Source organism: Pyxicephalus adspersus, chromosome 2 (assembly GCF_032062135.1).
Source record: "Pyxicephalus adspersus chromosome 2, UCB_Pads_2.0, whole genome shotgun sequence".
Lineage (NCBI taxonomy): Eukaryota > Metazoa > Chordata > Amphibia > Anura > Pyxicephalidae > Pyxicephalus > Pyxicephalus adspersus.
The window spans coordinates 45,603,973-45,618,551 of record NC_092859.1 but is presented as its reverse complement, the minus strand read 5'-3'; the positions used below and the strand labels follow the sequence as shown (position 1 = coordinate 45,618,551).

At 35.5% G+C, this 14,579-nt stretch overlaps 1 protein-coding gene across 50 annotated transcripts in view; it reads left to right on the top strand.

The window, feature by feature from the left end:
* The window catches only part of LOC140323507 (protocadherin gamma-A4-like), a 301,537-nt gene that overhangs the window by 269,186 nt on the left and 17,772 nt on the right, over positions 1–14,579 (top strand). Inside the window, exon 1 of one of the 50 annotated variants that reach the window (XM_072400650.1) lies at positions 5,734–7,117. The exons of 48 other annotated variants lie outside the window; for them this stretch is intronic. In XM_072400650.1, coding sequence (XP_072256751.1) covers positions 5,966–7,117 — 1,152 coding nt within the window. In that variant the 5' untranslated portion in view covers positions 5,734–5,965. One more of the 50 variants, XM_072400649.1, reaches the window with a different exon arrangement.

Sequence of the window (14,579 nt, the reverse complement as noted above, 5' to 3'; positions counted from 1 at the left end):
AGAATTAATGGAGTGGAATCTGATACTTTTATATCCTTACTTTGTTTTAACATTTTTTAAACATATAGCCATTATTTATTCCTAAAAAGGAATAACAATTTTAAAATCCTGAATTTAATTTGTATTTTAGGTAAAACGATTTCCTTGAGCTGTTTCCATAAGCAGATGTGGTGGTTGAATAACTGGATTTACTGAATGAATATTAAAGTTGTTTTTTGCATGTTCTGTTTTATTAACCTTCAACCCAGATAATGAAGAAATGTAATCGCTGGGTTCTATGTACTGTAGCCAGTTTTAAATGTTGCTGTAGTGAGTGTATTAGGGACATACTGCACAGAGCAGTGAGGCATAATGTATATGCATCCTTAATGAGTGACAATGTTAGCATTGCGGTCCCTGTGCAGAAAATAGTACTGCTCCATTTATCTCCTAGGCAACAAGCAGCTCGTGCCATGTAGTGTTTGTTTACACTCCACAGAACACTGCTCTGTATTTTATTCATTGTGCCAGGCAGGAATACATCAGTCCCCTTCTACTGCTAAAATCCTCGGCATTTCCATTATTCCATAACGCATGCATTTCTCACATCTTATTTTATACATACTATACATTCTGCATTATTAACCTCTTGTTTAATATTTTTTATCTTCACAAATTTTATACTCTAATAGTGTAGACCTGCAATGGGTACATACTGTGATTGTTTTTATTGTTCTCTAATGTCGTCTTTTTATTTGAGCCTGTAAGCTATACTTTAGGAATAATTAATTGTTCTTTTCAGCACTTTAGTTATCTGTATTATTTATTGTTTGGTTATTCAATATTTACATTGGTAATTCATAGTGGTAATTCACATAGCAGATGCACTTTTGTTTTGAGCAGATCCCCCACACCCCAAATAAAATAAAATAAAATAAACTTCTGTCCATTTGTGTTCAATAAGGAGGGATTTACCATCCTATATCACATCTGTGGATCTGTAGATAGAGTGGGATTCTCATCTCTGTTTATTTGATGGTCTGCATTGTTATTTTAACAAGGAATATATGTGGCTGCCATTGCTGACCACATGCTGAAAATGTCACTGGTGTGACCTACCTACTGTTGTTGTTGGTATTATTATTATTATTATTATTAATAAACAGGATTTATATAGCCCCAACATAATATGCATCGCTGTACATTAAATTGGGGTTGAAAATGACAGACAGATACAGACAGTGACACAGGAGGAGGAGACCCTGCCCAAAGAGCTTACAATCTATCTATTTATTTATTTATCTATCTATTGGCCTGATTTATTAAGGCTGGAGAAGATGAACTTTCATCAGTGAAGCTGGGTGATCCAGCAAACCTGGAATGGATTACTTCAAAGTTATTTGCTGTTTGTTAGCAAATGTTTTGAACCCTGGACCAGATCTGTTACAGGTATGCTGGATCACCCATCTTACCCAGCCTTGAACAGCTTTAATAAATCAGGTCCTTTTTTATCTATTATCTATCTATCTATCTATCTATCTATCTATCTATCTATCTATCATGGGTTTGTTTATTTTGTACTGGCACCTCTTTTGAACCTCCGTCTGCAATACTTTTACTTACTGTAGTCCATTCAGAAAGCAGTAATACTATCTACATAGCTGTTTCATTATTAAATACACTTTTAGCAAATGCAAATACTTCTTATTTGTTTCTGTATCCAGATCATAAAAAATTTAAAACAGGCTACTAAAAGACTGAAGGAAGTGTGTTTAAATTGTCTTTTTGCAGCAGATGCTCAATACTACCACTAGAGGGTGCTGCAGAAAGGAGGTACTTTTGGCAGGAAAATGTTCAGCCTTTATTTTGTCTTCTCTCCCTCTAGTGGAAGTCTGGTGAAGTTGCTGGTGGAAAACCCACTGTGCTAGTTCTGGTTATCAGGTTACATCAGGCAGATCTTTTAATTGCTGCAGGGACTAATAACATTAGGAAAGTACTGAAAGTATACTCTTCACTTTTGCTTGTACCACAAATGCCCAGTTTTTTCAGCATGTTTGGCTGCAAGTGACATTTGAAATTGCATTTTTTTGTCTTAGATTTTGGGAACTGTATGTACTAAACAGATGCCAGATGATTTTTTTTATTTTCAAACTAACATGTTAGTAAAAATTGTACCATATATAAAAATAAAACTAATAGATTTAAAATCTGAATGGAGGAGTGAAATTACCCCAGCAAAAGATATCTAACACAGGGCCTAACCTCATTATACACCATAAAAAAAAAACAATAAGAAGAAAAATGTTTGTTTATACAGTACAAATACCTAAAGGGATCTTGTGTCCCTAATTTCATCTCCTCTAAAACATAGAGTTTTATAGACCTTTTAGTTTCATAGACCTTTTAGACTGAGGATAGACCTATGTTTATCCTAAGCATGTTTAAATTCACTTACCATTGACAAACGTGATACCTCTGCCTATGGTCTGTTCCAAACATGCTTTCAGTTTTATAATACTTTCAAAGGTTATCCTTGAATAATCCTCGTTTAAACCTCGGGTCATCTCCCATTTTTTTTTTAATATTATCTCAGATTCTAATTGAAAATAACAACCTCCTCCAACCCCTGCATACCTTTTGATTTTGGTGTTCACCATTATCGGTGTAACTAAACACCTCTGGGTCCTCTGTGCTACCAAACCTCAATGTCGATCACATGGTACGCCTGCTGGTATGTCCCTTACATTGGGGGTATAAATGAGTCTGCTTCCCCAAATACCTTAAATATTTTAGTCTAAGTGAACAGGTTAAGCATTGATGCCTTATCCAATAAAGAGAGCTAATTACCAAGTGACTAGTTATAAATGTAATACCTCTTAGCAACTAATATGAATATATCATGTACACCGATCTAACCTCAACAAAGGCAATTCTGATGGGTTTTAGATGAGAAGGGAAAATGCTTTATGTTCAAAGGGATGCGGATAACATTATTTAATGTTTTTTTATAATTATCTGAATCTATAAGTAATAGCCCACTTGTCCAGTTTTTAAGTAGATTTGGTTTTCTGGAAAACTGAACATTATTTTTTTTAATTACTATTTGAGATAACCACACTTGTGAAGTGATTGTTGAGGTTACATTATGATTATTAGTCTGACTGTTGATAAAGTTCTTCTTTAGTTTTGGAAAGTTAAGGTGAACCGTAAGCCATATTAAAATGCACCATTTACAGTGCATTAGCAATTCATGGCCTGAAAGGCATAGAGGATAGCATGTGGAGGAGTGTAACATTTGACAACTTGCAACATGTGTTTTAAATGTTTGATGTTTTGTGCCATTCAGTGCTTTTTTTAGAGCAGGGTTCTTGTCCTCTGTATGTGTAATTATTGGAATTAAGTCAGTCTACTGTTAAATTCCTTTTACCATACATGTTAAATATTTAAACATCATTTTGTATACCATAAAGCATAAAGTTTAAACAAGACGGAGACATAATGTGTAGAAATATGTTCCCTGTTTACAAATTCTTCTGGTAAAAGGATAGGTGTTGAATTGTAGGGTATTCTTGCAGCTAGAGATACTATATACTGCGTGTTTAATATTTATGTATTTATGAGATGTTAGGGTTATGATTTTTGTCAGGAGGCCCACTCTAAAAACTTTCATTGTTTTATTTAAAAAATTTTGGAAGTGGAGATTAACATCGGGCAACAAGGTCAAGGGTTACATGTAAAGCAACACGTTGTGACCCCCTTAGTTATTCTTTTCAGGAGCGCATAGTATTCTGCATTGGTTGCAATGAAGAAAGTAGTGGTGGAGCAGCACTGTGAAAATAAGTATAACATGGAACAGGAGGAGCTAAAGAGGCCCTGTCACTTTGCCCTTAACAGGCGATAAGGCAGGGTATCCAATAATTTGTGCTTTATTTTTTACATTTTGTGTGTTTGGGTTCTTTTCCCACTCTGAGAATGGCTGTTAGGATTTCATAATTGTATTGTTAAACAATCAGGAATTTCTGATTAGATTGTAATTAATTTGTTTTTAGTAATAATTTTAGTTGGACTATTAAATATAATATCCTTTATGGTATGTATTTATTACTTTTCTGATTTTTTTAGAGAGTCTACCCACTGATATTTATTCTTCTCTATTTTTGTTTTCTAGCTGCTGTTTAAAAATTCCTTAAAGTGCTATAAATATTATTCTCACTAGGTGCCCAAAAACATTGTGGATGCAAACAATGCTTTCAAACATAACTGGTAAAACCTGAACTGTTTAACAAGTTGGCAATGTATGATCATTATATGTGGAAAATGTGATTGATAACCTTCATTCCCTTTCTATGGAGAAAGGAGCAGTACAGCTTTTACAATGTATGTACTGCATTCTTCTCTTAAATTCTTCAGCTAGCATTGCCATGTCTATTAATAAAGCGGAAGTAAACCCAAAAAAATCCCACTTACCTTCAATCCTGCAGATCAGTCTGTCCATCGGAGCTTTCTTCCTTCGGGTCCTGCGTTGTCTATGGCCCGGCGCAGAGGAAGCTTCTCCTCTCTCCTTCTGCGTTCTTCTTCCTACGTCACCTGATTCTGCACTACGCAGGTGTGAAATCAGGTAAAGTATTTTGGGAAAAAACAATTTTTTTTCTATTGATGAAAGGGCTCCTTCTGCGCATGGTTGAGATGTTCGGGAATGTGCAGAAGTAGTAGCCAAGAGCCCCCCGGGATGTGTGACATAAGTATCCCAGAAAGCTCTGTGCTCCCATTAATGTTTGATTGCCTAGGCGATTAAAAATTAAGAGGGCGTTGCTGCACCCTTTTTTTATTTAAAAAAGGGTGTGTCAAAAAAAAAACGCAAGCAAACTAAATTTTTACTTTAAATAAAAGGGTTGTCTACTCTTCTATGTACAGTAAAAATTCTGAGTTTAGGTACGCTTAAATTTTATATAATAATTAATAAATCCTATGGCAGGCTGGCTTTCAAAATGCAGTACAGTATTTGTAAATGTCTTTTATTTTCATATTCTATTAAGGATCATTCAAAGTGACTGTACTACCGTGTTTCCCCGATGATAAGGCAGGGCCATCAAATAAGACAGCCCCCCCTTTTTAGAGAAAAATGTAAAATAAGTGAACAATAACTGTGTACTGTAGTCTTCTTCATGGGTAAATAAGGCATCCCCCTGAAAATAAGCCCTAGAGCATATTTTGGCCTTCCAGAAAAAATAAGACAGTGTCTTATCATCGGGGAAACAGGGTAGCAGTTTAGCCCCGTGATTAAAAAAACGTAAAAACATGGCAATGCAAACTTCCACAGTGTGGACTGTATTTGGTACTTCCGAATGTACTCTAAATTGAAGAAATGCTTTCCTGGTTGTGTTTATGTCAAAATAAAGGCAAGCCAATGTTACAATAAAGTAGACATTAGTTTGTTCTCTGCACCAGACTCTAATATTAGAAGTGTAGAAAATGATGTTACATTGGGTTTACTGCTAGGTGTCAATGGTTATGCAACTAAAAATAATACACAAAAATACTGATTTAAGTGTTACATATTTTTAGATAAAGGTGCTTCAGAAATATAAATCTGCAGTAGGAAAAAATCATGGAGTTAACAAAAAGTACAGGCGGTAATGTGTCTTTTTAAACTTGTTTGTAAATATAGCACTCATATATTTACACTTTCAGTTAATAAGAGTAGCCAGTAGAGGGCAGAGATGACATCTGAACCTTCTGTGCTGCACACATCAGAGCCTCTGCTGTCATCCTTTCTCTCCCCTCTGGTTTTGTGAAGCTTTCCTCCAGCAACACAGAAAGGAAGGCTGCTGCTCTAATAAGAGTTCTGTGAATGTATTTATCAAGTTGGATACAAATGTGCTACTATATGAAGGTCTCTTTGTGCACAATGGATTCAATAAATTCCTAGGATTTACATGTGGATTCGGAGACAGCAGTCAAGCTGCTTGGAGGGAAGGTTTAAGTTATGGACATTCAAAACTCAGCAGAGACTTGGAAATGGCAAGTAAAGTGCTTCTTTTTCCTTTGTAGCTGGGGATGGGTCTCTGGGCAGCTTCGCTATTCAGTTGTGGAGGAGTCTGAACCAGGGACAGCAGTTGGAAATGTAGCTCAAGATTTGGGGCTGAAAATCTCTGATCTCTCAAAACGCAAGCTTCGGATGGGATCAGAGGGAAGCAGAAAATACTTTGCTGTGAACTGGGAAAATGGAGCTTTGGTAGTAAATGAAAAGATAGACAGGGAGAGCCTGTGTGGCTCTAGCACAAGCTGTGTGTTACCCATTGAAGTAGTTATAGAAAACCCTCTACAACTACACCGATTTATGGTAGAGGTTTTGGATATAAATGATAACTCTCCTATGTTTTCAAACAATGAAAGAACTATAAAGATTACAGAATTAATAGCAAGTCCCGGAGCTAGGTTTACTTTGGAAAGTGCACATGACCTGGACGTGGGAACCAATGGAATTAAACAATATAAACTGGAACCAAGTCCTTATTTTTCACTGTCTGTAAAGAACCGCAAAGATGGAACTGTCATTCCAGAGCTAGTGTTAGAAAAAGTTTTAGACAGAGAAGAAGCAGACAGACATCACCTTATCCTTACAGCTATAGATGGAGGAACTCCTCCAAGATCTGGAACAACACAAATAAATGTCATTGTTATGGATTTAAATGACAATCCACCTACCTTTGAAAAGGGATCCTATAAAGTTAATTTAAAGGAAAATACTGCTGCTAACACAATACTTATAAAACTGAATGCCACCGATCTTGATGAAGGTGCCAATGGTGAAATTGAATATTCTTTTGATGATCACACACCGGATTCTATTAAAAGATTATTTGCCTTAAATCCAAGCACAGGAGTAATTTCTGTTATTGGACCTGTCGATCATGAGGAATCAAAGTCATTTGAGTTATCAATCAGAGCAAAAGACAAAGGTGTGCCAGAAATGGAGGGAAGCTGTATTATTCACGTGGAAGTTGATGATGTCAATGATAATGCACCTGAGATACTGCTGACCTCTTTAATGACAGATGTTCCTGAAGATACACCAATTGGAACAGTCGTTGGGCTCTTCAGAGTAAACGACAAAGATATGGGTCCAAATGGGGAGGTAAGACTGGAACTACCATCTAATTTACCATTTAAATTCACCTCTTCAGATGATCACTATTCTCTAATTACTGATGGTGTCTTAGATAGAGAAACTGTGTCTCAGTATGTTATTGACTTGGTTGCAAGTGACATGGGGTCTCCTCCTTTAAGGACGCAAAAAGCAATCACTTTGAAAATCTCTGATGTTAATGACAACCAGCCTACGTTTTCTCAAGTTACTTACAGTGCAAGTGTACAAGAAAACAACAAGCCAGGGCAGCTACTTTTAGAAGTGTTGGCATCAGATCCAGATGAAGGAGAAAATTCCAGCTTAGTTTATTCAATCACTGATGGTCAGGTCGGAGGTTCCTCTGCATCATCTTTTGTATATATAAATCCAAAAACTGGAAATATTTATGCACAGCGCTCATTTGATTTTGAACAGGTCCAGGTTCTACAGATTACCGTAAATGTTGAAGATTCTGGATCTCCAAAACAGTTTTCCAATACAACTGCATATATCTTCATCTTAGATGCCAATGACAATTCTCCATCAATTTTCTACCCTGAACATTCTGATGATTTTCTTGCCCATCAGAAGATACCAAGGTCAGCCCCCGGTGGATACTTTGTCACTAAAGTTAATGCAGTGGACCTTGATTCTGGTCATAATGCATGGTTATCATATAACTTTGCTAATGCCACAGACATATCTTTATTTACTATATCTTCCCAAATGGGAGAAATCAGAACTACCCGTAGTTTTCAGGACAATGACAACCAAGAGCAAAGTTTAGTTATTTCAGTTAGTGATCATGGAGAACCTTCTTTGTCTGCTACAGTGACAATCATCATTACATTGGAGGATACTACAGTTCAAGAAAACATGAAGTCCCAGGATTTGTTTCCAAGTTCAACAAACAGCTCTGAACTAACAATGTATTTAATTATTTCTTTGGTGGCTATAAGTGCTGTGTCATTTATCACCTTCACAATATTGCTGATAAAATGTCTGAAAAAGGATAGCGGTGGTACAGGATGGTGTTGCAAAAATGGGTCTGAGCCGAATCACTACACAGGACAGTATCAGCCAACTCTACATTTGAACTCAGATGGTACTCTGAAGTATATGGAAGTTAGGATGGCACCAACAGATCCCAAGGGTCAGTGTTACAAATCCTGCTATTCTACAATGTCAGATAAAAATGATATCAACTTCATGAGGCCATTAAATTTTCCTCAACTGAAAAGCATGTTCAATGAAAACGATGTTTTATACCCCACTCTAATTGGGCCTGGGCAGGTGAGACATCATACTTTTTATGATACATGTTAGCTATAGGTAATTGAATTGTACCATGTAATTACTATTATTTTGGTGAATTATGTGGCTGTTTCCACATGATATGTGCTCTGAGATGCCCATAGTTTTAACTCAATGATCCAGCTTTTTGCAGGTGGGTTAGACAATGATCATGTAATTGGAAACGATCCATCCAATACAATTACCCACTTGCCAAGCAGCTTTGGGTGAATGATCAGTTTTCCAAAGTGTTTACAAATTGCGCGTTTCCAGTATTATTTTTGTTGTACATCTTGGCATCTTTAGACACCTTTGGTTTTGTATGAAGTTTAAGGAATGCTACAACATACAGTTAGATGTATATGTAAAAGCTGAAAAAAGAATGTGCATTCGCTTTTTTGTATGGTTATATGCAACACAACAATCCTTAGCATCTAAATATAATATTTGACTTGTTATGGGTGTTTTCAGTGTTTCCACATCCATGGCAGTTGTCTACTGCAAAAGCCAAATTGGTAGATTCTTGTCAACATAGACTTTTTATCATTTCTGCCTGTCTACTCCGTGATTTATCTTATGCAGTCCTGAAAAAACTGTCCTAAATATGTTTTTCTACATTGATAAGTAGTCCAGGTAATGAAGGAGCTTAAAAAGATTGTGTATAGTACATAGTCATGGTACTATATATAATGTACATGCATAGCTTACTCTTGTGGCGTCAATGAAAGTAACAGACAACTTCCTGAGCACTTCCTAGCTTCAGAGGTTTTCTCCGCAGGGAGCCACATAATGAACAATGTTAATCTGCAGTAGCTTCAGGGGAGGAGGTTGTATACATATGTATGTGTGTGAACAGAAGCACAAGCGTTACTGTAATCCAATATATAACAAATAACCCTGTGGTGACACAGAGCATAGGAAAGTTTTATTAGAGTTCCTTCTAATGCTAAGAAAGGGCTGATTGTCCATGATAAATACATACAGATATCAAAATGTCAACCATTGGACAGTGATCAGACAATCTCATACATAGCTATGCAATATGGACATGGTATATGTCATAGTCAATGAGAGATCTTCCAATGATACTCCCTATTCAGAATCTAACAGTCCATAGGGTAACCATGTGGTGACTTAGAGTGTCATGCAATATTACCAGCTCGCCTGTTCCACTGTCAAGCAATGTATAGCATAAAAACAACCTTTTGGCCATGAAAGTCACATAAAATGTTCATTCTTATACAGAAAAAATCACAACAATATCCTTATTATTCACTTAAGCTTCCTGCTTAGTCACAGCTTTGGTAGGTCCTGAATCATGTTTTGTTTCTTAACAGCAGCATCTGCATGTCTGGGTGTGATGTTTAGCAATTGTGCCAAGTAACAAAACTTGGTGCTGGGTATAGAATTTAATCTTTAAGCACGAAAAACATCGAAATTTATTTATTTCAACTATGCATTTAGCTATTTGTTTAGTTTTTAAAAGGGGATAATAAAAAGTGTATTAGATAGGACACTTTGTTCAGGCACCCATTGTGCAGAACAAATGTTTATTTTTGTATATGTTAGTATTTTTGAAAAAATGTAGGTGTATTATGTAATAAAAGTAATGAAATGCAGTAACATGTAATTAATAAACTATCAATATGCAGTAGCCCAAATCAGTTATCAGATAGCTTTCTATATCCAAAATATACAGTAAAATCTGATTGTTTAACATAGATAAAAGCACAGGAGTTTGTGTCCTACATTTTATTGCTCTATTGACATACTGAGCTTGGTAACTCAAACTGAAATAGCACAGGTGCATCGCTATAAATACACAAAATTATCTCCATATTGTCTGGTAAATTCCCCAGTGTACATGTTCCTAATGAACAGCTATTCTGAGCTCATCTAGAAATTAGTCTGGGGCATTCTGACCACATTGCCATCTGAATACAATACATGGCAGGTTGAGCAGATTTGTCAGGACACAAAAGATTGCATACACTATTTTTGTTACTGATGCTACTTATATGAGCAAAAGTCCTATTAACGTTTATATAAACTCTTACCTAGTGACAATCAATTTAGTAGTGTACCATGTACTGTGTGTTAAAATAGCCACTTGTGTCTATGGCAAGCCCGTATAACAGAGTGAATATGCAGGAGCTGAATTAGAAGATAGGGACAGAGCACTGTCCCTATCTTTCTATACTGGAAAGTGTTTCAGCAAGGACCTCCATAGTAAGATCCTCAGATTTTAGATTAATAGCTGAAGGTTTAAAAATATTGAAAATAGTTTACATTGGATTATAATAATTGGGTTACATATGCTTTAGCTGTTTTTAAACAAGCTATGCCATATATTGCTTGTTTTTAATAAGACATAACAACTGCATGTAGTTTAGTATTTTGTATTTGTACACTCACAAAACTTGTGGTTTAGCCCAATTCCTAAACAAATAAACCTTCCATTGTAATAATACAGGAATAATACAGTATTATGCAAGCCATTTTATTGCTTATGCATAAGCAGCTTTGGGAAAATCAGTGGGAGTTTTATGAATTCCTTCCTACTTTTTTTACAATCCTTTGAATAATGTAAAAAAAAAATACCTGACGATCCTTGAAAATATCCAGGATTCTTGAAACTTCCTTTGTACTGAGCTAAAACTTAACAATGTTGTCAGCTTTTCAAGCTATCTTCTGTGAACTACACAACTACTTCCTCCTATGTAAAAGAAATAAGGAGAGGGAGGCAATGCAATGGAGTATAAGGATGTTATAATTAACTTGTTATAATTAAAGTTATAAGTTATAAATTATAAGTTTAGGGTGATAATGCTTCTCCCCATACAAGAAGTACGTTGAGTAAATTTTATCACTTTAGGGCAATGTTACTGTACCACACACAAACACCTGGAAAAAAACGCGAATTCATTGCAAAATAACCCTTTTTTTATGTGGAGGGGGGAGGAGTGCTAAATACATTTTCACCAAATAGTACTGATTATAAAAAATGTGAGTGTGAACTTCAACCTAATATAAGATGAGAATATCAGCCTTGCATTCAATGTTTATACTGGTATTTGCTTATTTTACGTTGTTCTGCTTAATAGTCAGTTTCCACATACACAGATTAAACAAGATACAAATTAGGCTGGCACATTTCCAGTGGGTTTGCCTATTTCTGTTCACTTGCTTTACATGTGGAGACTGCTCAGTGTTTAGTCTTGCCTGGCCAATTTCATAGCTTTCCACACATTTATATTTAAACATGCTCCTAACCAAATAAATATAGCTTTTCACTGTTTAATTCATTGCTAAGTGTGGATGGACAATTAAAACTTGTACTGACAAGAACTAGTCCACAAATAGCAGCTATTGTGGTCCCAGTTTATCCTTATTGTTTTGCATTTTGTTATATGATTACTAATAGAATACCATTTTTTCTATTATATCCTGAAATTATGGTTTCAAAAAATGTTGACATGGATTAGCAACTGTGTTTTAACCATCATGTAAAACTGGATAAAATGTTATTTATAAAAACTCTTATAGAGATATTAACTCTAGAAAACGTGCCTGAACCTGTTATCTGGCAACTGTGAGATCTCAGTAACAAAATAAATAATAAATGTACTTTTAATACATCCTAATAAATATCCAGGCTGTTTTGCAAATAAAACCTATCACCACTGGTATTTCTCTCCCTGTGCTGTCATCATAGGTCCAATCTTGTGTAAGCATTGCTTTGTTTATATTCAGCCTTTATCCTCCCACATTTGGCTTCCCACATTTAGCTGCCTGGTGTCACATTAGATGAGCAGGGATTACCCTAACATACCAGATGCAGGGGCTTCCTTCTTGGTGTATTTTGGGATTAGTTTGCAGTAATTTAATTGCAGTAGTGCAGTACAGAATTCATTGTGTACGGCTTCTGCAAGACATTTGAATGAAGATGTTTAGGCTGTGGACTTTGCAAAGCCAACTATGTTTTTCAGGAGTGATGTTCCATAGGGATTCACATTTGACCAGTGACAAATGGATGCTTTTTCTGTTTGTTTCATCCCACAATCCAAAAATTTGCACAGAGATTGACGGGCTGAAGTCTGTATGCCTGTTATAGCTGTAGAAACCTTTTAGGTTTTATTGGGGCAGATAATTGTTTTCTGCTCCCAGTTGTGATTGATGCTTGTGCTACATTAATAATTTATTTTTAACAACCAGAGCATTGTGTCAGTTTTGATCTTTGTTTTTTATGATGTTCTAGCACCAATCTCTTGGCAAACTGATAGAATTTTATGCATATTAACATCAATCACGTTTGCTTGTCATCAGTATCTTTCCATTCTTTCAGCATATATTATCGATTTAATTTGTCCTTGTCATTAACATTTCCATTCCTATGTCAAAGCCTGTTTTACAAAACCATTGATTACATTACCCACATCTACATGACCCATCAGGAACTTACTGATTGGTGGTCTGTTATTACATCTTCTCAAGCTGGGTATTCTGCAGCCGCCCACAGCCAAGGGAAATTCTACTGAAGGTTGAAAACTAACCTGAATTACTTGTTTGCCATAAATTATTTATTCTTATTTGTTTCCGATAAGTTATACCATACACAGTAATTCTAACTATCTTGTCTGGACTGATGATCTGCATAAATTATCATTATTAATTTTAGGTAATAGTTGAAACATTGTGCCCAAAAATGTTTACTAGGACAAGCAATAGGAAAGCAGTAAAATATATTTTTGATAGATCTTAGTCTAAGAAAACACAGCAAGGTTTGATTCACATATCAAAAGCAGTACCTTAAAATTGAGGGCTTATTACTACGTACAGTGTGTTTTTTCATATGTAGTTCATTAGTTCAATGCACATTTAGATACGAATGTCTCATTCAGGAAAACAGCATCAGTGTGTTGCATTGCTTTAAGCTGATATTACACAATTTGTTCCGAGATGTCACAGTACTGGTGCAATTATCCTGAACTTTGGCTGACTCACATAGCTGTCAGAGAAGGAACAGTTTGGAAAGGCATTGCTCTGCAGATTGATGTTTGAATGCATTTACTTATTAAGTAGTCTTGACTTAGCTTTGGAGCATTGGTTTATGGAATCTGGCACAGAGGACTTATTTTCTCAAAATAATTATATGTCTGAAATAAAATGAATCATGGTTCTGAAAGCTGCATCATGTTAAGAAGTACACACTAATTGCATTTACTATCCATTTTTTGGTAAACAGTATTTGGATGTACGCAGCTTTAAAATTGTAAAGCAAAGCGTAATATCTTACATAAAGAGACTGTTTTAATTTTACTTAAAAGGTCAGTATACCAAAAAACGATAATTCGCCAGGCACCTAGTGTTTACGGGTCATTCTAGATTGTTAAAGTATCTGCATTCGAGTTCTTGGGTCTACACACCTGCTCTGGCCATTATGTTGGAGTCCTAACCTGAACCTAACCTAGAAGTTGTATATTTTCAGATACAATTCAATACAATTATTTTGCATCTTTTGGCACTGGCATATTTTACTGAGAATCTGGGTAGATAGTCAACAGTAGTTCAAGAAATAGTATGAATTCAATGTGAATTCAGTGTCAAAATCGTTCTTTCCTCCACCTACTTGTAAAGTGTCTCCTAACCAGTACCTAGAATTAATCTTCATTAGCCTTGATGACTGGGGCATAGAATATCCAAATATCAAAGTCTCCTTGAATGTGACTTAAGTATGGCTCGAACTAGTCACAATTTATTATGCAGGAATTGGCACACACCTACTGCCAAGTGCTGGGGGGATAGAACTGGGTTAGAAAGTACAATTTATTAACTTGTCGATAATTATGTAAATATTTAATTTTTATTTCATGCACAAATATCATTTTTTATTGTCTAGAAATAGTTAAAGATACTTTAATGCTTATGTTTGAGGATGTGTAAAGTCTATACTAGTCTATACGATTATTCCTTTTTTATATACTGTATTTTTATCTCTGCTACATAAAAGGCTTAGAGAGAATGAGTAGCAATTTGGTTTATATTTTTACAGAATGTTTATGCAAAATACTGATCAATACAAAAAATAACTCAAGTTTTTTTATCAGTGTTAGCCAATTATTAGATTTTGTTGTTGTAGGCCATTTTCTCTTTTGCAAATAGGCTGACAAGGATAAGG